Source organism: Gorilla gorilla, chromosome X, assembly GCF_029281585.2.
Source record: "Gorilla gorilla gorilla isolate KB3781 chromosome X, NHGRI_mGorGor1-v2.1_pri, whole genome shotgun sequence".
Classification (NCBI taxonomy): Eukaryota; Metazoa; Chordata; class Mammalia; order Primates; family Hominidae; genus Gorilla; species Gorilla gorilla.
The window spans coordinates 48,561,008-48,587,535 of record NC_073247.2 but is presented as its reverse complement, the minus strand read 5'-3'; the positions used below and the strand labels follow the sequence as shown (position 1 = coordinate 48,587,535).

At 43.4% G+C, this 26,528-nt stretch overlaps 1 protein-coding gene across 5 annotated transcripts in view; it reads left to right on the top strand.

Annotated features, from left to right (window-relative positions):
• Window positions 1-760: 760 nt before the first annotated feature.
• SRPX (sushi repeat containing protein X-linked) overlaps window positions 761-26,528 on the top strand; it is a 74,574-nt gene continuing 48,806 nt past the window's right edge. Inside the window, exon 1 of one of the 5 annotated variants that reach the window (XM_004063994.5) lies at window positions 761-3,507. In XM_004063994.5, coding sequence (XP_004064042.1) covers window positions 3,411-3,507 — 97 coding nt within the window. In that variant the 5' untranslated portion in view covers window positions 761-3,410. The remainder of the gene's footprint in view (window positions 3,508-26,528) is intronic. The other 4 variants (XM_063703299.1, XM_055375597.2, XM_063703300.1 and 1 more) reach the window with 4 other exon arrangements.

The following is a 26,528-nucleotide window of genomic DNA, read 5'->3' as shown; positions in this document are numbered from 1 at the left end:
GGATTGGGATGAATCGACAACCTCTTCCTCCACCTTACCTCTACCCTCATCTCTTCTATCAGAGAGAAAACTGGAATAAAAATAATAAGAAAAATAAAAGTCCCATTGGAATTTTCTCTATAGGGTAGCAAAGAGAGCAAGAGACTTTTTTTCCTCATCCCAGGCTCTTATTTTATTTTTTCATGTTCATATTAGTTCTTCCAAGGGTTTATATCGAATACTTCAAGCTTGTCAAGGAAAAATAATGGTTTCCCAATATTATATCTAATTGTGTTCCCTATTACTCTAACCCACGTTATTTATATACCTTATACATTTTGACAACAATGGCATTCTTTTTAGTATTCCCACTAGGTAAGAATACCACCTTGTTCTCTCCCTTTTATCTTTGTTAGGTAAAAATGAAAGGGTTATTTCGATTTATTGATACAAGAGGCAACTGAGCTTGGATCTGTCCTTCAAGATATCCTTGCACAATGAAAACAACAAATGTTATTTTGCTCTATAAACATTATATTGAGATGTTTCTTCATGTCTTTTATTTTTGTTTATTTTTTTTAATGGACACATTGTAAATGTACATATTTATGGGACCCCCATCTCTACAAAAAACACTTAGCTGGCCATGGTGGCACATGCCTGTAGTCCTAGCTACTCAGGAAGCTGAGGCAGGAGAATTGCTTGAGCACAGGTGTTTGAGGCTGCAATGAGCTATGATCATGCTACTGCACTCCAGCCAGGAAACAGCACTCCTTCTGGATAAACAAATTCAAATTCAGAGTAAGACCCTGTCAAAGAAAAAAAAAAAAAGAAAGAAAGAAAAGAAAAAGAAAAAGAAAAAATCAAGTCAGCATTTTTTTTTTGAGATGGAGTCTAGCTCTGTTGCCCAGTCTGGAGTGCAGTGGCACAACCTCTGCCTCCCGGGTTCAAGTGATTCTCCTGCCTCGGCCTCCCGAGTAGCTGGGACTACAGGTGTGTGCCACCACTCCCGGCTAATTTTTGTATTTTTAGTAGAGATGGGGTTTCACTATATTGGCCAGGCTGGTCTCAAACTCTTGACCTCAAGTGATCCGCCTACCTTGGCCTCCCAAAGTGCTGGGATTACAATCATGAGCCACTGCACCAAGCCTCAAGTCAGTATTTTGCGTGACCATCACCTCATCCATTTCTGATTTCTTTCTTTGTGGTGAGGACATTCAAAGGCCAGAGAGCAAGTCAACAGTAAGTGTGGTGTTTCTTGTAATCCAGCCAGAATCAGTGGATAGGAGAGAGCTAGAAGTTCTTCCTCAGCCCAGTAATAGAATGTATACTGGTTGTGGTGAAGACACATTGCTTCAGAGGTGACATAGGAAAGGAAGGCTGCTGGCCAGGCTATCCTGGACCTGGAATTTGGGGTGCACATTAACCCTTGTTTACAGACCTAAAGAAGTAGTTCTCTATTGGGGGCATTTTTCCCCTGGGGGGACATTTGGCAATGTCTGGAGACATTTTTTTGGTTGTCATAACTGGGGAAAGGGGGATTGCTACTGGTATCTGTTGCATAGAAGCCATCGATGCATCTCTCAACGTGCAAGGCAGTCCCCCTCCCCAAGAAAGAATCATCTAGCCCCAAATATCAATAGTGCCCAAGTTGAGAAACTCCTGGTCTAGAATTTTTATCCTGTACTAAAACTTATACCGTGGAGCTTAGCGGATTGGGGAGAGACAAAAATATGCATCTGGTCAAACTCCAGGTCACATTCCTAAAGATTCTGATTTTATTTTGTGAGGTAGAGCCTGGATATGGTATTTTCATGAAGCTCCCCAGGTGACCCACATAAACAAGGTTGAGAATGACTCCCTGGAAAGTCTGGTCTGATGGAGGCCACAGAAGAGACTGACCTCCCCCATTTTCTTGTGACTAGGGGGTTATTTAAGGGTTGTTGGTTCCCTGAAGAGGTAGCAGCAGTGGAGAAACCCACAGGAGATGGAGCGAAGTCCCCCCAAGTGCTAGAGAGGGTAAGATGGACGTTCAAGTCTGGGGCTTTTGTGAGAATTGGGAAACGGCACTCCTTCTGGATAAACAAATTCAGAACTTCTAGGTGAGTGCTCCCAGGGCTCTTAGCCTAGCTATCAGACCAGACTACTGTGGCAGAGAGAAAGATGCCCTTCTAGTGGATGTGGCCCCTGCCAAGACACAAAGCTCCCTGAACCCAAAGGCATTTGGATTTCGGCTCCCACTTGCCCCTTCCTCTGGATGCCTTTGTACAGTGCCCAAACGCACAACCTAATGCAGCAACTCCAACTAAAATTTGCCTTAGCTAAGATCTTTCTGAGACAGCAAAGGGGCAACCTATTGCCTTACTGATTTAACAAGAACTAAACAACCAAAACAACAAACAAACAAACAAAACTATGAGAGGCTTACTCAAATGCCTCAAAGAAACCAGATCCGTCCTGCGGGCAGCCTAGAAACCCTGTCCTGATGGCAGGATCCAGCGATGCCAAACCACAGGGAAGAGGCTCCAGTCTGGTCGTGGTCTCTTTGGGGTGGTTGAGAACCACCCAGGAAATGAGGAAATCTGGCTGCAGGAACCTACAGCTGGATCCCCATGGCTGTGGGTGAGACAGAGAACTTTCTGTGCCTTGTGCTCTCCCATCAGCTGATCCTGGAAGGAGAACCTCAAGCCCCATCCTAAACCGCAGCAGAGCAGGCACGCACCCGGTCCAGTCCTTGATTTATTCCTTTGCAAAAGAGAAACAAACTAACAAAAAATCTGTAGTATGGACTTTGACGTCGGCAGAACTACACACCTAAGTTCCAGTCCCTGCTCTGCCAGTAACGGGGGTGAATCTGGGCAAGTTTCTAAGCGTCGGTGTCTTATTGGAGAAAGTGGACATGGTAATAGCGAACTTGGGGCATGGTCGTGAGGATCAAAACAGAGAACATGGCCATAGTATCCGGCCGCAGTGGGCCACTCTGAATCCCCTCGGTTGCCCCTTCTGTTTCCGTGTGACTCACGCAGCTTTCTGCACAGATGGTATCCTTCTAGACGTCTGGGATGTTCGAGGCGGTTGAGCCACCCGTGTGTGTATTCCGGGTGAGGGGGCGCGCAAATTGAAGCAAAGAAAGCTACTCCAGGATATTTCGCTCTGCTGGGGCTTGTCTCCAGCGCTCTCTGGCCAGAAAAAGCGCTGGCACAAAAGGACGAGGTGGGTGGGTCAGAGCCCCGAACCGCGCAGTGTTCCAGGGGGGCGGAGAAAGGAGGGCAGGCCCCAGGCAGGAAGGAGGGAGGGAAAGAGGCGAGAGGAGGAGTTTTCCAGCCCGGCCTTCGCCCGCCCGCTAGCACGCAGTCCCTTGGTCTCTTCGGTCTCCTCCCGCCCCCGGGAAGCGCGCTGCGCTGCCGAGGCGAGCTAAGCGCCCGCTCGCCATGGGGAGCCCCGCACATCGGCCCGCGCTGCTGCTGCTGCTGCCGCCTCTGCTGCTGCTGCTGCTGCTGCGCGTCCCGCCCAGCCGCAGCTTCCCAGGTAGGATCGGAGGCGTGGCTGCCTCCTCAGCTGGGCACCAAAGACCCCCGGAGTCGCCGTTGGGACCCTTCGCTCGGGATAGAGGGAGGTGCCGGGGGCGCCCTTTGTTTGCGCAGAACTCCTCTTTCGCAGCCCGAGGGTGGGGATGATGTGGATCGGGGCTGGTGTCTGGGCACGCGCCGGGAAGAACTGACCTTCCCATCTCCAGGCGCGGGGCGCCCTCGCGGCGACGGGAGCCCGAGCACCTTCTGCGTCCGGGCTTCCAGCGTTCCAATCAAACCCTTTTCGGTGTAGGAGGCTCCAGAGAGAAAGTTTGGCCGCAGACTAGTTTGCTACTTTCTCACACCCAGAATTTTGCCTCTCACATGGTTGCCCGCTGGAGGCTGGCAGCTTGTCCTGGAAGGAGCCTCTATGCCCTCCCACTACACGTCCCAGGCTACCCCCTTGGGGCCGCAGGACACGAGCCACGGTAAAGCGACTTTTGTGGAAGGCACGGGCGGGGCCTCCCCTGAATCTCTTAACCCCCCCTGCTGGGGATTCCGAGAAAGTCTGCGCCTCTGAGGAAGAATTGCCAGCTGAGAGTGGTGACATGTGGCATGCACTTGATTAGCCCCAGGGAAAGAGGGCTACTCGCGCAAGGATCTGCTGGGCAGAGGGTGCGGCTTATTCCTGGGGGGCGTGGTCTCCGGCATCTAAGGGGGCCCTGGTGTTTCTTGGGGGCTCTCATGGTGTGAGCAAAATCCTCTTTGGAGATGCACTTTAAAAAGCTCCAGCTAACTTCCTCAGGAGTCTTAGGTTAGCGAAGAGCTTCAGGGGAGTAGGGCAATGTGCCATGCACTCCTGTTGCCTCGGAATGGAGAGGAAATCCATGGATGCGTTTTAATTTAGTGTTAATGGGAAAGTGGGTGACGTCGGCTATAGGGCGTGCAAATATTTGGCTCTGCGTTCAACACTGTGGGCAGCTTAAATCTGGGGTATGAGAAATGAACCTACTGAGTTCTGGTAGAAGGATAGAGGATGCCCATCTTTCTAGCAGTGTGCTTGGGAGATGTAGGGATGGCTGCGGGAAATTCTCTGCACGCACCTAAATAAATGAATGAATAAAACAAATTTGTAAATTAATAAACAGGAACATTTGTGTTTTGAGCTGACTGTTAAGTTTTCAGCTGCTTTGTAGGAACTGATTCAGGGTAAAGTGGAAAGGAAATTTTATCCTTACTGCCAGGAAACTATTGTTCCCATGGTGTGTTAATACCTCCTCTCCCACCCCCTTTAGCAGGAATCAGGTTAAAATGAACCTGTAGGGGAAGAGGAAGTCATTAAGTGTCCCAGAAGCAGCTTTCTGGGAGCAGGCAAATAAGGTGAGAAGCTAGAGGTAGCTTTTCCGCACTGAGTTGGGAGGTGCCTGTGAGCTGCCTGGGAACCTCAACTTCTAGTTGAGCCTTTCTCAAGCTGGGGACCCCTTCTCCTTTTCCATCCGACCTCCCTCCCTTCTCCTCCCCTGCCCTCCCCTCTCCTTTCTCTCATCTTCCACCTTTATGTAGTACAGCTTGCTACCAGGGCCCAGCCACAGAATCATGAGTTCGCCAGTTTGGGCATTCACTACCACCTGTCTTTTGGGACCTATCCCTGGCTTTCCTGGCTCCCTCTGCCAGCCTGCAAGCTGCTCCCAACTTTTAGCCACCATGTTCCTGCTTGCCACCACCTCCACTGACTCCTAACCTGCCCTCCGGCTCTGCTCAGACCACAAATGAGCTGAAGCTGATTGGAGCTGCTTGATAAACACTCCTCTTGAGCCTCCTTTTGGCATGGCTCAATGGGGTCTCTTGGGAAGTGTGCTCCGCTGAGGTTGTGAGATCCAGAGGAGGGGATTTCAGTCCAAGCCAGAGGCTTTGGAAGGCTGGGGAGGGGAAAATCTCTAGGCCCTTGGGTCTGAAAGCAAATCACATAGGCTGAGTTCACTCTAAGTGTGCTGGGTGACAAATTTTAAAGATCATTTCAGAGACACTCTCTTAGCAAGTGGACATCATATCTCCATTAAGAGAGAAAGTGAAGGACTTGAATCTGGAACTTCTGAAAGAAGATGGAGATCTAGGGCCCCATCAGCAAGTCGATTATGTAACTATCTGCATGTGAATAGCAAATCTGTCAGAGTGAGAGTAAATCATTCTCATTCCCACTCCTAGAAGGTCTCTGGAGTTCTTCCATCTTAGAATTTAATGCAGCTTTTCTGGCTCTCTGATCTATTTTTTGCAGCCTAGCAAAGATGCAGTGTCTATAAAAACCCACATGAAGTGTATGGAAAATTTGTAGAAAAGTTGTTTGTGTTTGACTGTGTTTGTATGCTTATAACAGATGAGAATTTAGATTCTGTTCTTAAAATAATTCTTAGAGCTGTATTTGCATGTGAGATTGTGGTGGTTCACTCTGCCTCCTTCTGCAAACAAGGCTGAAGATGGAGAATGAGTACCATGGCCTCTAAGAAACGCTTCGTAAATCTTACATCTGGAGAAAACCGGTAAAGTAGCGTGGTTTTACTAGTCAGGAAAACCAAGTGAGGTTTGCTAAAAGCCAAACCAGACTACATCAGCTGAAGCAGTCTTTTGAAATACCACATTTGGAGATAAGTACTAGGAATGGAGCACCTAGCTCAGGTTATATAATTAAGGTGTCACCGAGAACAGGCTAGGAATTCCTATTTAGATTTAAAACATGTAATCAGCTGACAAAAGTACTCTGCAATGAAAAGGAAATATGCTGGGGAGAGCAGGTCATTTTCCTCTGGCATTTTCTTCATTGATAACACTTTCAGTACAGTACAATGTTGTTTGTTAGTTGCTACTCATTTCGCAGATTTGGGAGCTGAATGAGACACCAGAAACCGTTGTTAAAGCAGCGTCTTCACATCTTCCCACCTCATCAGTCCTTGTACCATAACCAAAGTGCTGCTTTTCTCTTTTAGATTATTGCTATAACATTCTCACTTTTGGTCTCTCTAATTCTAGCTCATTTTACTTTCTCACTTTAGATAATGGTCTTTTAAGTCCATTGACTTTAGTACTGTTTTTTATCACATCACTCCCCTACTCAAAAACTTAGGGCAGCAGGTCCCTGTTCTCTCTCAAGTAAAAAGTTCTCAGTTGTTTTTAGGGGGCTACACAGTTTGCTTCCTGCCTAATTTTCCAGTCTTTTCCCCCTGGTTTCCTAAAATCCTATCCTTATAGAACCTGAGTCACATTTTCCTTCTTGGCAGATGCTGCTTTCTGTACCTGGAATCCTTCCCCTTCCCCCTTGCCATTTGTCCAAATTCTGCCCATCATCCAGCAACACCCCCACTTTGATGAGACCTTTCCTTGATCACTCCAATGGGAAGCAACGTGCCTTCCTTTTAACACCCATGGTCTCACTCATGTCTCTTATATTTATCACATATATCACATATTTGATAATGCTGTATATTATAATTTATGCACTCTTCTTCTTCTTGTAGATTTTAAGACCTTGGAGGCAGGGGCTGTGCTATGTCTTACCCTTATTTGTATTTCCCACGGTGCCTAGCAGAGCACTTTGTGCCACATGGATATTTGTGTGTAATGGATTAACAGTGCCTGTAACTCCAGTGATGGGCCATTGGACAGGAAAGGAGCTGAGGGAAACATGTGCACAGGTACACAGGGCTTTGTGCCACCATGAATCTGCGTACATAGAAACGATGGCTTACTGGATACAGAGGTTCCTTTTAAATATACGAACACTCTCTGTTTAAGCAATAACCTTCTCTGTTGGGGGCTGTAAGATGAGAGACTGACTGCAACCGCAAGCTGGAGTTTGCATTTATTATTTTTGTTGGCCACCTTGATCTGTGCCTTTCCCAAGTGGTTGAATGGTTTCCTTAGTAAACGCAAATATGTGTGCTACATCAATTCCCCTTTCAGAGAACACAACTGAAATTAGTAATTGAAAGTGAAGAGAGAATTTGAACAGAAGAAGGCTTAGTTTTGCCAGGCTATAGCATAGTATGAAATTTGTAGCAGGCAAGTTATGATTAATACCCAGGTTAGCGATTCACTTCCAAAATAGCAGCGTGAATAATAACCTCTCCCAGCTTCCAATTCATAGGGAGTTTCTCACACCAGCCCCTCAGTTCTTGACTGTGTGATGTCTTGACTGTTAACTTTTATGGGCCATTTGTTTTAGGAGGGTGGCCTTTTAAGCCTGAATCTCTGGGAAATTTGGGTTTAGTTCTGAAATAGAATCAGTTTCTACCTTTTCTAATAAAACCTGGGCTCTGCCCAGAGACTTATTTTTAAAGTGAACACTGAATGATGAAGCATTTATGTGCTTGGGAGACCACGATGAAGAAGGTATGCAATTTCTTCTCTCTTGTAGCTTTCTGTCTTATGGGGAAATAGAGACATAGTTATTTCAGGTGGTCAATGTTATAATACAATTGGATTGACAGGCCCAGGGAGCACAGAGAGGAGCTATGTGGGAACACTGGGATTGGTTATTGAAGAATGATGCTGAGACTTGCTGGTGCGGAGATGGTGGCACTAAAGGCCCAAGAAAAGTGAAAGTAGAGGATGTGTGGGCTTCTCTAAGAATGTTTTGAAATTGGAGACAAAAATCTGTGTTAGTGTCCTTTTTCTGGGGAGACGGCTCTATCCCGATTCAAAACCACTAGTTACTAGAGCACCTTCATGAATTCTATGAGAAAATGTGCACTTTATGGGCAGAAAAATCAACATACAGAGTAAGATGAAATTACCACAGTAGGTAAACTTTGATTGAACCAGTGAGCAGGTGGCCTTTCCAGTTACGGCCAGCTGCATAGTTTCCAGTTATTTTCATTTAAAAAGCAGTACCAAGCAAAACAGATGTAATCGTAAATTGTAATTGCCTTCAGGCCTGGGCTGGTAACTTGCTGTACCCCCCTGCCCCACTTAGTACAGTGTGACTTGGGGGAGGATCTTTAGTCAGTATTTGTGGATTAATTGATTGAAGTAATTGTGAATCAAAGCATTCCATTTCAAATCTCCCCTGTAGGATTTAACCAGAATTTCCAAGATGACACTTCCCCGAGAAAACGGATTGCAAGATAGCTAAATGTCAAAGGAAATTTGTCCATTTGGACAGGCAACGAATCAGGGCATAGTTAATTGCGAAGGCTCTTGGATGTCAAATCACCGTAAGACATTATTCTAAGAGACTTAGAAACTCAAGGGAGTTCTGGGGGCAGGATGTGCAGATAAAGATTTAGAGGAAAAGCTTGTGCAAGAGAAAAGTCCTTGGTAGCACTGCTAAGCTCCCAAGTTTTCCAGATGATAATTGGTAGCACCTGGATCTTACGGGTGTCTGGCACATTCTGACCTCAGAAACCTCTGGAGTACTCATTCCCGAGCTGAATGATTCACTCACCCGTAATCCTTAGCTCACACTGGATGCTTCTTTATGCATTGTTCTCCAGGGAGAAGATAAATGGGTTTGGACATAATGGCTTGGATTATCCCAGAGGTTTGGGGTTGTAAATTGAGCATAATGATTTTCAAACTTTCTTCTGAGTAATAGATCCAAACATAGAATCTGGGGACAGACTTTCTGCCTTGGCCTTGAAATATCATTGCAATATTTCTTCTGTCCCACTCTTACAGTGACCTGTAGTGTAGTCACATGTACTAGCAGCTCATTTCCCCTGCTATCACTAGCTATTTGCAATGTACATCCAGTAGTACTTAATGAGAATCTCCTCAATGCTGATTACACCCCATGATCTGCTAATGGATGACCCTCGCCTGTCACTTATTGTGTGGGTGGCTGAGCTGAATGACCCTGCCAATCCCAGTGATCCAAGATTGTTCGCAAACACAGTTAAATTAGGGCCACAGGGTGAGAATTAAGCCAAGGTTTGGCAGGCCCATTGTGGAGTGGTGAGGAAGTGGTGGAGCGGCTACATCCTCCACCTCCTGAGATTCTGCCCACAAAGTGGCAATTCCTTATAGGAACTCTGACAGACATGTTGGTACTGACTCAGTGTTAGTCAGATCAAGGCTCCAATTCCTTTCAATCCCCAACACTGAAATTCTGTTTCCACTTAGAGTTTAATTCAGCTTTCCAAGGGGTAGGGTCATTGTGTTGCACCATTACCTATTCACGGATCTGATGCCCCCAGCCACGTGAGTAGGTTGTGGGATCTTGTTCATTTTTGTATTCTCATGGTCTAGCAGGGAGCCTGACTTCTGGGAGGCTCTCAGTGGATCTGTGGAGTGACATTTGCTGGGGGGCATGCCTCTGGCCAGTTCTGAGCCTCTGGGTGGGTGTCTTGGTCTTTATCTAGATTTCTGCAGGAGTTTCTCTGTTCCACACCCAGGCTCCCTTGCATGGGTTGCCTAATTCATGGAACCATGGAACCTCAGACTGGGAGGATGCCTGAGATGGTAACTTGCCCTGCATTTTAGGGAGGAGCCTCTGAGGCTCAGCAAGATGAAGGGATTTGTCTGGGGTCACACAGAGAGTTAAATGCACAGTTGGGAGTAGAGCTCAGTCTAGTGGCTATAGAATTCCTTTCACTTCATAGGCATGCATTGAATTCAATTTTTGAGTGATCCCTACATGTCAGGCATCCTGTGGGGAACCAGAGATAGGCAGGCAAGAATGAATGGCACTGAGCATTTGATATGGTTTGGATCTGTGTCCCCACCCAAATCTCATGTTGAAATGTAATCTTCAGTGCTGGAGGTGGGCCTGGCCGGAGGTGATTGGATCATGGGGGGCGGATTTCTCATGAATGGTTTAGCACCATCCCCTTTAGTGTTATTTTTGCAATAGTAAGTTACCATAATACCTGGTTGTTTTGAAAGTGTGTAGCACCTCCTTCGTCTCTCTCGCTCCTGCTCTGGCCATGTAAGACATGCCTGCTTCTCCTTCGCCTTCTGCCTTGATTGCAAGTTTCCTGAGGCCTCCTCAGAGGTAGAAGCTACTATACTTCCTGTACAACCTGCAGAACCGTGATCCAGTTAAACCTCTTTTCTTTATAAATTACCCAGTCTCAAGTATTTCTTCATAGCAGTGCAAAAATGGACGAATACAGCATTGTTCACTGAGCCCCCGTCCAGGGTGTATCTCAGGGCTATTCTTTATATTGACACTTGGCTGTACTCTCAGCATCTCATATCTAGAGCTGTTTGGATGTTTTTCAAGAGTTCTGAGAAGTTGCTGCCTCAGTGTCAGTCCTTGCCCTCTTTTGAGGTTGTCAGAGTCCCAAATGCTTCGTCTCTATACCACTTGCTTTGAGCTCCCCAACTGATTTGTGATTAAATTCATAACAGTTTTATTGATTTATTTAAACTGTACATTCATTCATTTAATTTAAACTGTACAATCATTTAAACTGTACAATTCAATGGTCTTAGCATATTCACAGAGTTGTGCATTCATCACCACAACCAATTTTAGAATGTTTTCATTGCCCCCCAAATAAACTCCAAACCTTAGCCATCATTTCTTAATCCCTCATCCCTAGGCAACCACTAATCTATTTTCTGCCTCTATAGATTTGCCTACAATTGACCTTCCATAAAAATGGAATTACACAGTATTTATCCTTTTGTGTTTGGCTTCTTTCACTTAGTATAGTGCTTTCAAGGTTCAACTGTGGCAGGATACTAGCCAGAGTCAGCCAGTGGTGCCTGGCCACCTCTCAATGCTGGCTGCAGGGCCACCACTAGTGCATAAAGCACCTTTGGGTGAATTAGAAAAAGAGGCCCACATCTGGCCACATGTAGATCTGTGGACACAGGGCTTGGTCAGGAGACAGACTTTGGGCAAGAAAAGGATAGAGGCAGGCCCAAGACTCAAGGACTTGAGGCCTTGAGTCCAAGTATTCAAGACTTGGAGAGTGGAGGGCAGGTTTGATTTGAGACCCCACTTGCTCTTTTTGAGGGTGTGACGGGGGGGGGGGTGCTGTAGTGCAGGGAACTCCCTGAACTATATCTATGTAGTCCTGGATGTGAGTAGCTTAACTCCAAGTGGGACAAGCTATGGACCCCATATTCTTTTAGAGCTTGTGACTCTGTAAAAGAACAAAACAGAAAGCTGTGCTTGCATGCCAGCAGCATCTGTGGTGAACTCTTGGGTCACCTGGGAGCACGTTAAAATTGCAGAAGCTCAGGCCCGAACCCAAGACCTACTGAATCAGCATCTTCATTTTAATAAGATCCTTCCAGTGATTCTTCTACATGATGAAATTTAGGAAGTACTGGTCTGATGAATGAGTTCAGCCCTTGGCCAAGACAGAGTGGCTTGCCTGTTTATAACTGCCACACAATGGCTCACTTCCCCTCTTCTCCCTTTTCCTGTTAGCTTTGCCTTCATCACTGAATCCTCTGACCTTCCTTTCCTAAGTCCCCAACATTCCTGAGATAAGCATGTACAGCCTGTAGGTTAGGTTTTTCCTCCCTTCTCTAACTCAAAAACAAATGCAACCTCCCTTGGCTTCATCTCCTTTTAAGCCTTTCTGCCAGGAATACAGCCCCTGCCTGGCTTAGCCTTGAGCAGCAGCAAAGCACATCTTCAGGCTGATTGGTAACAGGGGCCTTGCATGGCTTTTCCCTGCAGCTAAGATGTATTAATACCTGATGAATAACTTTAGCTGTCAAGAAAACCAGGCTAGTGTGATCAGGGCCGCTCCTGCCACTCCGGCAAGACTCCTGGGGCTGAGAATTCCTGGAACTGATCAGCTCTTAAAGACACAGGGATTTCTTATCTTCATACCAGAAATCAATGCCACTGGGGTTAGCGGGGCGGCAGCACCTTGGGAGATGAGTGAGAGTGAGACCAGTGGGTTAGTCAGGAAAACACACAGCCCCTCACATTAAGCCCCTCAAGCTCCATGAATTGGGGATGTCAGGAAGACTGAACTGTTAACAGCACTTAAAGAGGGTCTCTCACCTTTTCAGGGAGTTGGGTAAGTAGTAGTTTCCAACCCAGCAATGGTACTTTTTTTCTCTGTTCTTTTCCTTTTTTTTTTTTGACCGAGTCTTGCTCTGTCACCCAGGCTGGAATGCAGTGACATGATCTCGGCTCACTGCAACTTCCACCTCCAAGGTTCAAGAGATTCTCCTGCCTCAGCCTCCCGAGTAGCTGGGATTACAGGCACGTACCACCACACCCAGCTAATTTTTGTATTTTTAGTATAGATGGGGTTTCACCATGTTGGCCAGGCTGGTCTCAAACTCCTGACCTCATGATCTGCCCTCCTCGGCCTCCCAAAGTGTTGGGATTACAGGCGTGAGCCACCGTGTCTGGCCCAGCAATGGTATTTGTACAGGCTGAGTAAGGATCACCTGGGGAGTCTGATGAAATATGGTTTCCCTGGCTCCACCTCTGTGCATTTTGATTTGGTAGATCTAGGTTAGGGACCAGTAATCTAGGGTGAAGTTCTGCAAACAAAGTCCAGGCAGGCCAAAGATGGCTCACTGCCAGTTTTTACATGATTAGTTGAGCTAAGAATGGTTTTAACATTTTAAACTGATTGAAAAAAAATCAAAAGAATAATAATGTTTTGTGACAAATGAAAATGATATAAAATTCAAATTTTGATGTTATTGGAACACAGCCATGTTCATTCCTTTGGATATTTGTCTATGGCTACTTGGTGATACGATGGCAGTTGAATAGTTGTGACAGAGTCCATATGGCCTGCAAAGCTGAAATATTTTCCTTTACAGAAAATGTTTGCCGAACCCCTAATCCAAGGCCTTACTCAAAGTGTGGTTTGATAACCAGCCTCACCTGGGAGCTTTATAGAAATGTAGAATCTTGAACACCATCACAGATATGAAATAAGCACCTACCTTTTAACAAGATTCCTGGGTGTTTGGGGCTACTTCTTCCCCACCACGAGGCTCAGCTCAGGACTCATCTTGGAGGTCCAGGCCAGCATGCTATAACTAGCCTTGTATACGGTTAATTTATCTGACACATAACTGGGTGTCTCATTCTCAAGGTTTGAGGCTTGGTAGCCTCCTGATATCTTAGATGCTCTAAAAACTAGGTTGCTGTTTTATTCTTGCCAATTCTTGGCTAGGATCCAGTGTCCTAATCTGAGGCTGGAGGTGGACTGGCTTTTGCTACCTGCTGACATATTTCTTAATGCTTCCTGGATTTCTAGACAGCAGTCTCCAGATGTGCTGCCCCGCCAGGATCTTGGTATGTAGTATGGCCCATAGCTCTCCACCGTCTCCTACTTCTTCCATGAAGCACTGCTTCCCAGAGACATTCAGAAATGGTATATGGGAAGCAGGATGCATTGTAATTTAGTTGCAAAAGGCTGGGTTAAATAGGTTTCTTTATTGCAGGACTGCTCAGGGTCATTGATATGCCAGTATACCTTGTTACTCTCTGAGAGAGGACAAGGAGGAATAGTGAGGACCACAGAATCTCAAAGTGGGGTCTGTAGACCAGCAGCAACAGCAGCAGCATCTCCTGGGAACCTAGTAGATATATACATTCTCAGACCACACCCCAGAGCTACTGAATCACAAGCTGGGTATGTGGGAAGTGGGCCTAGCCATCTGTGTTTTAGCAGATCCTCCAAATGATTCTTATGTACACTCAAGTGTGAGAATCACTGGTGTGGACGTTTCCAAATGGTTTTCTCCGAACATCTCACTAGCCTAGTGTTTCACATTTGTTGATTTCAGTGAACACTGTGTTTTTGGTTTCAGGACAAGACATTTGGGAACATGACATTGAATTTCCTGAAGCATTTACTGGTGGCAGTGACCACTGCAGGCTTGGGGAGGTGGAAGTGGGGAAGAAAAAAAAAACCCAACCTTTGGGTAGCATCATCTGTCCCACATCTGTCTCTCTAGCAATTGTGTCTTGGTTAAAGGAAGTTTTTTTGAGACGAAAGCCACCAACTTTTGGGTGTTGCCAACATGTGTTCTTTAAAATGTGTTTTTGTGTATTAAAATGTAAAGAAAGCTGGGGAACAGCCCTTGGGGTGTTTCTCTCTCCTCTTCACGTTGCTTCCTTTCAGAATACTTTCTTCTGTAAAATTTCCTCATCCAAATTCCAAACTCATCTTTTCAGGCCAGCCAAGTCCAAATGGCTTTCATTTGAGTGAGTGACCCTTTTCTCCATGGGAAGCCTCAGGACACATTCAGATAGGAGGGAAGCTGTGGCTCTCAGCATGAGGAGGCTGTGTCTTCCTTCTCAAAGCTCAGCTCACTCCCTCCCATTCCAGACCTTCTTCCTTTGCCTTCCAGGGCTAGTGGTGTCACAGCCATGGGCCTGTGTGTGAACACTTTTTAGTGTTTACTCTGTGAGGATATGTAACTGCTGTGTTGTCACTTAGTTTGAAATTCTCAGTGATAGTGAGGCTTGAGGGTGAGTTGGGAGGAAGCACTAAGTTATTCTACTTCCTCCATGGGCTGGCCGCTGAGGAGAGGAATGAGGGTTGAGAAAGCCATGCAGACCTTGATTTTCAGTGGAAATAGATGAGACAACTGACAACTTCCATTTCTATGTTTTTGGTGGGCAGAAAATAGATATTATCGTTTACTTTTCTTGGCTTGGTGGTCTGAGTGCTACACATATCTATAAAATGGCCCATTTGATATTGCAGATGAGCTGAAAGTATCCTCTGATGAATGTACTTTAACAAGGCTTTCAAAAATTATAGGCTGACCACTTTTTTTCCAAAATTTTTTGCAAAAAAAAATATATATATATAGGCTGAGCACAGTGGCTCACACCTGTAATCCCAGCACTTTGAGAGGCCTAGGCGAGAGAATTGCTTGAGCCCAGGAGTTTGAGACCAGCCTGGGCAACATCTTGGGACCCTATCTCTAAAAAAAAAAAAAAAAGAAAAGAAATTAGTCAGGTGTGCTTGCACTCACCTGTAGTCCCGGCTACTCAGGGGCTGAGGTGGGAGGATCGCTTGAACCCAGGTGGTCAAGGCTGCAGTGAGCCATGATCATGCACTGCACTGCAGACTGGGTGATAGAGTGAGTCCCTTTCTTTAAAATAAAATTATAAAAGTAAAACATGCTCATTATGAAAATATTCAAATAGAGGCATAAAAAGTTGAAAGCAGGCCCACCCTTCATTTTCCTCTTGATTCCATTCTCTTTTTCTGAAATTGCCACTCAGTAGTTTGATATAAACTTCTGGACACTTTTCTGTGCTTACGATTCTTAAACAAAAAAGGTAAAAAAGGAATGTATCGCTACATGTAACAACAGGGATGAATCTCAGACATAATGTTCAGTGAAATAAACCAGACACAAAAGAGTACATATGGCAATTCCATTTCTACAAAGTTCAACAACAATGTGCAAAACTAGTCTATGGTGTTACAAGTCAGAATAGCAGTTGTCTTTATGGGGTAGCCACTGGGAGGGGCCACAAGGGGGTCTTCAAGGGTGCCAGCAGTATTCTGTATCTTGATCTGGGTTGGGAGGTCTCATGGGTATGCACATACATAGGATGTATTGAGCTGTATACACTTAAGATTTGTGCACTTTACTATATATGTTTACCTCAATTATAAAGAAAAAAATACCCACAAATGTATGTGTGGGCGGGGCATAAATGGATTTAAGATGTCTTTGTTAAATTTCCATGCCATTGCCTATGGGAACTTTGGAAATATATGGTAGTGATTTGGGTTGTCATAATGATAGAGAAGGCCAGGCCTACACAATAAAGAATTGGCTCCCTTAGAATGCCCATAGCGCCCACATTGAAAAACACTGTTTCAAAAGTTTGCAGACTGTTCTATTGGGCAGGTGTTCAGAACATGGGGTAGACCTTTGAAATAGTCTTGCCTGGATCTTTACTCTGTCTTTGTTTAAATGGAGTTGAAGCCTCAAGAGCTGATGTGGATGGATGGGTTCTTGATTTGTTTTTGCCTTCTGAACCAAATTGTAAAGGAGTGGAATCATCTCCTTTGCCAGGGAACAGGCAATTTGATAACCCTCAAATGTGAACTTGATGCAAGAGAGAGCTCTTCTCCAGCTCAGTGTCTCCCTCCCATGCTCATAGCTCTCTGAGGCTATGTGGCCTCCGCCAGTGTCTTGGTCTGGAGTCTTCTGCTGAAAGTCTTACTGCATCCTCCTTTCCTTTCTTAGATTTTCTCTGTGTCCCATTTGACATCTATAGAGGAGAGTTAAGCATTTGAAGGACCACATGCCACATCACAAATTGCTTTTGTTCCACTGTCTGGTTTTACTTTAAAGGCTAGCCCTCTTTTTGTCTGTCTGTGTTGACTGGGGACAGTCAGGCTACAGAGCTTTGTGAATGCCCCTTGGTGAGAACAGGACTTGGCATTTATTGAGGTCCCCTGCTTTGGGCTGACCTCCTCAGATTTAGGTGTTTGTCTTTTTTCTGTTTCTCCTCTCTCCCATCTCTGGGCAATGGGCAGGGACACACTTTGGCCCTTCGTAGTATTAAACAATAGAAGGAGACTAAATTGGAAAAATATTATTTTCCCCTTGGACCAGAGTAATGCCTTCATTTATAAAGCTTTTCTTTTAAGTTTATTTTTGTTGGCTCTGTAAAGTAGGACCACAATTGATATTTCACAAGCCACATGCTGTTTTAATTGTCTTTGCTAATGAAAGGCAGAGGGCCTGGGGATTATGGGTGCCATGGACTCTGCCTAGGGTCTTCCTTTTGGGGTCTGCATAGAAGAGTTTGAATAAGAGGATGGAATATTGTCTAATATTGCCTCTGATGAAACAGCTGTGGAAGCAAAGCTGTCTCTGAGAGCTCATGTCTGGCAGGGATCATTCTCTCACCAGCCAGCCATTCTACTGCCATTTATTTCTGGATGAAATAAAGTTAAAATGAACATTTAAGTGTAGCCTCAATGGGGAAAGAAGTTATGTAACGGTAGTATTTGGATGCCAGAGAGGGAGGAAGAGTCCCCAGTAGGATGGAGCCCCAATTGCCCACAACAGTGACTCACAGCAGTTGCCCAGTGAGCAGTACCCTTATTGTCTTTCTTCTCTTCGCTGTCTCTCTGCTCTAGTCCATCGCTATGCTTCCTGGGATTGCTTCCCAAATGAACTACTTGTACTTTGTCTTAGAGTGTGCTTTTGGGGGAACTCAGACAATGGCTAAGCTGGAACTTAACCCAGGATTTTGGTTTCTGATCCAGAGTTCTTTGTACTGCTGAATTGACTCCTGCTGAATAGAACTCTCTAGGTCACTGAATGAACTGTAAAGAAGGCTTCTATGATGGACACTTGGAGGTTGTTTCACTTATCTTTTGATGCATAAGAAACCACTCCAAAACTTAGTGGTTTAAATAAGTGACAACTATGTATTTACTCATGATCCCGCAGTTTGGGCAGGACTTTGGGGGACGGCTCATCTCTGGTTCACATGGTGTTGTCTGGGGTGACTCATCTGGGTCTAGAGGATCCGGGATGGTTCCACTCATGTGTCTGTGTCTGACACTTCATCTGGGATGACTGAAATCGCTGGGATGGCTGGTCCCTCTCTCTGCCTCTCTGCAGTCTGCATAGTTTAGCTCTTTTCCATCTCCCCGTGTTGCCTTACTCTCCAGCAGGAAGCTGGCATTACATGCAGCTGGCCTCCCAGTGGACAAAAGCCAAAGCTACCAGGACACTTAAGGCATAGATCCAGAACTGTCACAGCATCACTTCTGTTACATTCTATTAGTCAAAGAAAATCACAAGGCAGGCCCATATTTGGGATGGTGGTGGTAGTGGATGGAGTCTACCTCTTATATGCATGTGCAGGGTGGGAGGAATTGTCGGTGGCCACTATGCAGGCAATCCACTACAGAGCTGGTTTGGGACGGCATATTGGAGATGGGAGTTTAATTTTCCAGGATGTTTGCTGGGTGCCTTCTGATTAGATGCTGGACCTCAGGTTGCTAGCCAAGTGTATTAGGCTGTTTAGCTACAGAATGTGGCATATGCAGATTCATTGAAAGTTCATAGAAGTAAGTAAATCAGCATCCCTGGGAATATCAAAGGCTCATTTTCCAATGCTTATTGATACCATCAAAGGCAAAGACTTTATTAAACAAAAATGAACTCAAAATAGATCATAGACCTAAATATACAGCCTATAAATATGAAACTTCTTGATGACAACATGGGAGAAAATCTTTGTGAACTTGAGTTAGGCAAAGATTTCTTGAATATGACACCAAAAACATGGTCTATAAAAGGTATAATTGATAAATTTTACTTTATTCAAATTAAAAACTTCTCTTCCAAAGACCCCATTAAGAGAGTAAAAAGAAATATATAAAGAACTCTCTAAACTCAATAACAAGAAAAAAAGCCACCTAATTTTTAAAGCAGACAAAATATTTGAACAGATACTTAAACCAAAGATGTTCAATATTATTATCCACCTGCTAACTGGATTAAACTCAGGCAACTTAACTTCTGCTTTCGTCTGCCAACTGTGAAAAAAGCCACCTGCTCTTTTAGGGAAGTGATTTGTAATATACAGTGCAAATGTAAGGTATGGTTATACCTCCCACAAAACAACTTGCACACATTTCTGCTCCTTGTAGAGGGCTGACTAGCCATTTTTTCTGTCTCTCTCACTGGACTTTATGTGACAGACACCCGCAAATTGCTAGCCATGGCCGTTAAGTAACCACTGGCCACTTGCAATTTGAGGCAGATCATTTACTGTAAGCTCAAGCGGACGTGGGTGTCTCCTACCATGCTTTTCCAAACCAGGCTGGTTTTTAGGCCTCCCTAAAAAAATCTCCCACTGCCTACTTGTTCTGCCCTCAAGTGTCCTGATGTCCTTTCATTTTAAGGAACTTGCATCATTTGAGCCTGTAACAGAGGGCTTTTAGTCTTATTTGGTACTATTGATATGTAAGAAATGTACTTTGACTTTGATGTTTTTCTTTGAATTCATTTGTAAGCAATGGTAAAGTTTGAAATGTATTACTTCATATTATCATATATTATTTTTCTCAAGACCTAATGTTAAATTCAATGCTGAGTGCTTAATAAGGATACTGATTACATGAGAAGTAACAGAACAGTTTTCATCTAGTTTCTAAATTTAGGGGAAAAAAAAGCTTGGATGAACAGCTGCAATGTGCTAAATAATTTCCCACTTTTGTGAATCCCAAAGGCCCCTCTTCATGCATTTAACATTCCTGAAATTTCTGGAATAAAAAAAATTGTGAGAAGAACACACAGGGTTTTTAAAAACGACTTTATACTTGAGGTGTACTTGCCATGTAATAAACTGTACTGAATTGCTTTCATACCATTTTCAAAAATTAATTGGAAATTTTTGTGCAGATCTGTTTCTGGGTTCTTTATTCTGATCCATTGGTTTATGTGCTTATTTCTTCACTAATACCAATACTGTCTTGATTACTGTAGTTTTGTAATATGTCTTAAAATTGGGTAGTGTGATTCCTCTAACCTTATTCTTCTTTCCAAAATTGTTTTGGCTATAAATTTCATATAAATTTTAGGATCAGCTTGTTTATATCTGCAAAAACTTGCTAGTATTCTGATGGCAATTATGTCACACCTACTGATCAGTTTGGGGGAGAATTGATATCTTTAATATTTGAATCTTTCAATCCATGAATACGGTACATCTCTCCATTTATTTAGATATTAGTTGATTTCTTTCACAAACATTTTTTAGTTTTCAGTATACAGATCCCATACATGTTTTGTTAGATTTATAAGTATTTCATTTTATGGGGCTACTGGAAATGTTTTTATTTTCTTTACTCTCTAATAGTTTATTGCAAGTATATAGAAATACAATTGATTTTTGTGGTTTGACTTTGTATCTTGTGATATTGCTAACCTCAAGTGTTATTTTGTCGATTCTTTGAGGTTTTCTACATAGACAATCATGTCATCTGTGAATAGGGACAGGTTTTTCCTTTCTTCCTTCCTTCCTTCCTTCCTTCCTTCCTTCCTTCCTTCCTCCCTCCCTCCCTGCCTTACTTCCTTTCTTTCTTTCTTCTCTCCTTTTGTTGCCCAGGCTGGAATGCAGTGGCACAATCTCGGCACACTGCAACCTCCACCTCCCAGGTTCAAGTGATTCTCCCACCTCAGCCTCCTGAGTAGCTGGAACTACAGGTGTGCACCACCACGCCTGGCTAATTTCTGTATTTTTAGTAGAGACGTGGTTTCACCACATTGGCCAGGCTGGTCTTGAACTCCTCACCTCAGGTGATCCACTCGCCTCAGCCTCCCAAAGTGCTGGGATTACAGGCGTGAGCTACCAGGCCTGGCCAGAGACAGGTTTATTTCTTCCTTTCCAATCTTTGTATCTTTTCTTTCTTTCTTGTCTTATTGCACTGGCTAGGACTACCTGTATAGTGCTGAATAGGGTAGTGAAATTGGGTGTTGTGTTGTTCCCAGTCTTAGGGGGAAAGCACCTCAGTCTTTCACCGTAAAGTATAATGTTAATTGTGGGCTTTCTGTAGATCCCCTTCATCAGGTTGAAGACATTCTCTTCTCTTCCTAGATTGCTGTAATTTTTTTTTTTTAAATCACGAATGGATGTTAAATTTCGTTAAATTCCTTTTCTGTATTAATTGATATGATCATCTGGATTTTCTTCTTTAGTTTGTTAATGTCATGGGTTGCATTGATTAATTGATTTTTGAATATTAAGCTAGGCTTCCATTGTCAGGATACGTACCATTTGGTGTTAGCATATTATTCTTTTTATGTAGTGTTGTGTTTTATTTGGTAATACTTTGTTGGGGATTTTTGCATCTGTGTTCATGACTGATATTGTCCTGTAGTTTTATTTTGATGTGAAGTCCTTATCTGGTTTTGGCATCAGAGTAATGCTAGCCTTGTAAAATGAGTTGGGACATGTGTTCTCCACTTCAATTTTGTGGAAGACATTCTGTAGAATTCTTTTAAAAATATTTGATAGAATTCACCAGTGAAATTACTGTGCCTGGAGATTTATTTTTAGGAAGATTATCTATTCATCTTGAGTGAGTTTTGATAGTTCATGCTTTTTGAAGAATTGGTTCATTTCATCTAAGCTGTCAAAGTTATGTGTAGAGTTATACACAGTATCTGCTGTGATACCTTCTGTTTCATTCCTAATATTGGTAATTTGTTTCTTTTCTTTGTTTTTCTTTGTCAGTCTTGCTTGAGTTTTGTCAATGATATGAATATTTTCAAAAAACAGCTTTTGGTTTGATTGGTTTGTTTCCATTGTGTTGTTTCATTAATTTCTACTTTTGCCTTTATTATTTTTATTATGTCCTGCTGCATGCTTTGGGTTTGTTTTGTTCTGCAGTTTCTTAAAGTGGAAGCTTAAGGTATTGTTTTGAGGCCTTTTCCTTTTTCTAATATAAACATCTGATGCTATAAATTCCCCTCTGAGAACTGTTTTATCCCACTGACTGTACTGTCTCTCCTCTCCTTTTTGAACTCTATTGACTGAAATGTTAAACATATGGATATTGTCCCACAGCTCCCTGAAAAACCAAGATTAAAAAGAAGATTGAAAAAAACGTTTATTGAGCAAGGGGAAGACCAAGAAAGACAAAAAGTCACAGGGAATCTTCCTACCCTCTTAAGACCACATCTTCTCTACAGAGAAAAAATCCCCATTCCCAGAGTTTTAGGTATCTAGAGTTTGCTATACAATTGCTGTAGTTGCCACTGCTGTCACTCCTGCCCACTGTCACCACAGGGTTATATGGGGGCTGGGTCATTAAATAATGGAGAAAATGAACATTAAAGAAAACCAGGGAATTTTCTTCATTCTCTCTGAAGCATTACAGTTCTTCTTTTCCACTCTTAGAGTCAGAGATAGAGGGCTTCTCCTGGAACTCTCTCTGTACCCAGTGTCTACTTCTGTGTTTGGGCTGATTTTAGTCTAGTCCTGGGATACCAGAGCAACACCAATTCAGTGTTACCCCAAATTCTTTTTTTTTTCTTTTTTTTGAGACGGAGTCTCACTCTGTCACCCAGGCTGGAGTGCAGTGGCGTGATCTCAGCTCACTGCAAGCTCCGCCTCCTGGGTTCACACCGTTCTCCTGCCTCAGCCTCCTGAGTAGCTGGGACTACAGGCACCCGCCACCGCACCTGGCTAATTTTTTGTATTTTTAGTAGAGACGGGGTTTCACCGTGGTCTCAATCTCCTGACCTCGTGATCCGCCCACCTCGGCCTCCCAAAGTGCTGGGATTACAGGCGTGAGCCACCGTGCCCAGCCCCAACTTCTTAGTCTGCCTGCTAATGTTTGCTTTTTCAGAATCACCAAATAGCTGTTCAGATGCACTTTGTTCAGGTTTTTCAGCTGCATTCAGTAGGAAAGACAGGGTGAAGTACGATTACTGCGTCTTACCCAGAATTGGAATATTGTGACCTTTTTTTTTTTTTAACATTACATTATCCTTTTCATGGTAGTCAGATAGGTGGTTTTCTTCCTCCCTTCCTTCTTTCTTTCTCCCTTTGTTTCTTCTTTTCTTTATTTTCTACTTTTTCTTCACTATGGTGCCTAGTATATTGTTAGACCTGGATAAATAACTTTTGACTGTTGCAGATGGTGAAAAGTCTTTTGTGTGAGGTTTTATAGTTATTACAATTTAGAGAAAGGATTGGATTGTTTATCATTGGAAAACACTTTGTTTTCTAAAGATATATCTACTAGGATGAGAGAAGAAAACATCACGATCTAAAAAGTGGGGAGTAATAGTCTTATAGAGTCACTGTGAAAGTTCAGAGGGATGATATATTTGTACCAGGAACAAATATGTTACATTTGTTCCTTTAAGTAAATTCAGTCCCATCCAAAAACATATTTATTGACATTAGCTCATTTTTGAAAGCCTTTTTAAAATGAGCTAATATCAATAAATATGTTAATAATGAAAGGAACCTAACAATGCAGAATGATTAGGCATCAAATGCTGTATGTTTACTGTGGTTTGAATGTTTGTCCCCTCCAAAAGTCATGTTGAGATTTAATTGCTGTAGTAACAGTATTAACAGGGGACCTTTAAGAGGTGATTGGGCCATTAGGGCTCTGCCTTCATGAATAGATTAATGCCATTATAGCAGGAGTGGGTTGTTAGTTATCTCGAGAATGGGTTCCTGATAAAAGGGAGGAGTTTGCCTCCTCTTTCCCTTTCTGTCTCATGTACTCCCTTCTGCCCTTCTTTCATGAGATGATGCCGCATTAAGGCCTCACCAGATACCAGTGCCATGTTCTGGGGCTTCTCAGCCTCCAGAACTGTGAGCTGAATAGACTTCTCCTCCTTATTAATTACCTGGTCTGTGGTATTTTAACAACAAACAATGGACTAGGACAGTGTCCTTCTTCTGCTTTATTAGATAGCTTATTTCAAAAGTGAACAAGCAATCCTGCTTGTAGTCTGAGAAATGGAAATTGTGGAGTTGAGGGAGATTCAGTAAAAGATGATCTTTCACACAGATGAGGCTATTGTTAAACTTTTCATTAAATTGCTTTTATTTTGGCCCTAGTATTGGTATCATCAAACATTAAACAGTCTTAAAAAGTGAAATGATACCCAGTCATCTATAAAAGAGTGAATTGTGAGGAATTATATGGCTTATTTCCCAGTAGAGACAAGTGATTTCACATTCTGCAGCAGACCCATGAGCCACACAAGTCACATGAAAGGTGGCCATAGCTCAGGTGTTTGGCTCAGCTTTCTATTCTATCCAAGCTATTTCTAATCACAGATGAACCAGCCACACATTCTTATTTTGAGCAGACATCTGAAATTGACTTCAGCTTAATTGCAATAATGCTGAGGATTGGAAAACATTTGTGTTAACATCTACATTCTGTTCAAAACATCAACAAAAGCCAAATCCCCCAAATTAATAGGCTCTTTTGAAGACTTCTCTTTTGAATAAACAGTGTTGACATGTAATTCATCATTAACTCATAAAAACACTTCAGTAATATAAATCAGGATTGAAGTCTAAAAGCCATTCTGCTTTCAATTAGAGCATCCAAATCTGGTATACGAGACCTTTTCTCCTTTTTTTTTTTTTTTTCCAGCCACTCTGTTATTTTGTCAATCTAATCTCATCTGTATCCTGCTCACACTCTAGAAATCAAGCCTTTCCCTCAGATGCAATGCCTGCATTCTAATTTTAAAAGTAGTTAATAGAATATACCAATTCCATGTTTAAACAGGAAGAAACTAAGGCTCCTGAGAGGTGATGGGGCTAGCCAAAGTCACATGGCTAGCTAGTAGCAGAGCTAGATGAGGATTCTTAGCACCTCACTCCATTATTTTACCCTAGTCTTCTAGAAAGACCCTGTGCTGTTCCCAGAGTCTCACCTCTGAAATATCACACTGTTTTTATTTTTTTTAATTATTATTATTTTTTTTTGAGATGGAGTCTCGCTCTGTCGCCCAGGCTGGAGTCCAGTGGCGCGATCTCGGCTCACTGCAAGCTCCGCCTCCCGGGTTCACGCCATTCTCCTGCCTCAGCCTCCCGAGTAGCTGGGACTACAGGCGCCCGCCACCATGCCTGGCTAATTTTTTGTATTTTTAGTAGAGACGGGGTTTCACCGTGTTAGCCAGGATGGTCTCGATCTCCTGACCTCGTGATCCACCCGCCTCGGCCTCCCAAAGTGCTGGGATTACAGGCGTGAGCTACTGAGCCCGGCCCACACTAAAGTTTTTAATTCACTCACAAATGTTTTTCAATACCTTATAAGTATATGAACCAAAACCAACTTGTGATGGCATTAGGTTGGTGCAAAAGTAATTGCGGTTTTTGCCAATGGCAATGAAAAAAAAACCTCAATTACTTTTGCACCAGCCTATAGACGTCAGGATAGTGGCAGGTTTCTGACCATGTTCTGTTTCTTGATCTGAGTTCTGTTACATGGGTGTGTTCAGTTTATAACAGTTCATTGAATTGTGCACTTTTTAAAAAATAAAATATTTATTACAAGTGGCTTATGGTATTATCCCTGATTGTTGCTCGGGCCCCAGAACTTAATATGTTAGTAATGTCCTTTATTATGCAACGAGTCACCTTTCTCATCCAGCTTAAAAAATAATTTTCTTCTTAACATTTTTTTTATTTTGCTCTCCAGTATACTTTTGCTTCCCGGCGCCTGCCTAATGTTTGTACCATCAGTGTTGTAGAATCCTACTTCAAAAGAAGCATTTGCTACAGCCCAGAATCATAGCGGTAATCATGCAGTGATCTTAGCCCCCACCCCTGGGTGCTTGCTTGTTTGATTGTCACTGTGAGTGTTCCTAATAAGCCAGGGCATATCTGGATTCATCATTTATCATTTTCTGTGCTCCAAGGCTCCAACAATATGTGTGATAAATAGTCTGTAGCTTATTTTCTAAATGACAGCAGTGAAACCTCCTGTTTTTCTTTCTTTGAATTGAATCTGAGACACATGAAATTGGTATTCTCTGAGGCTTCTCTCTTCTCCCTCCCCACCTTTTTTTTTACAGCAGGGGAAAAGGCAGAAACCTAAGTTTGTAATTGGCAGTGGATTGAAAGCCGTAGATCCTTTTCTCCTCTCCAGAGCTAAGGAAATGATCTTTTGTGAGCATTCATCACTCTGCCTTTTTATTATTTCTCTCTCTTACCTTTAGAGTCTTATTTCGTCCTGTCCTCCACCTTTCTGTACACCACTCCCTCCCCAAAGGTTGCTTTTTCATAGCGTAAAAGTTGATCCTGAGTATGTGTGCAAGACATTATTTGGTACTACAATTTCACAGAATCATATAATCTTAACCTTGGAAAGGGCTGTAGAGCCCCACCCTACTTCCCTCATCTCACCCCTCTTGCCAGCATCCTTCGGCCTCATGGGAACACTTCCAGCTCCAGTAAGCTTTGATGGAATCTCAAGATGGTCTTGGAGTCTTAGAATACCCTGCCTCACACTGGGCTAAAATCAGCTCTACATGACATCTAGCCATTGTCCTTATTTCTCACTTTTGGTACTGCACAAAGTAAGTCTCTCTCTATTTTTATCCGTGAGATGACCATTGAGA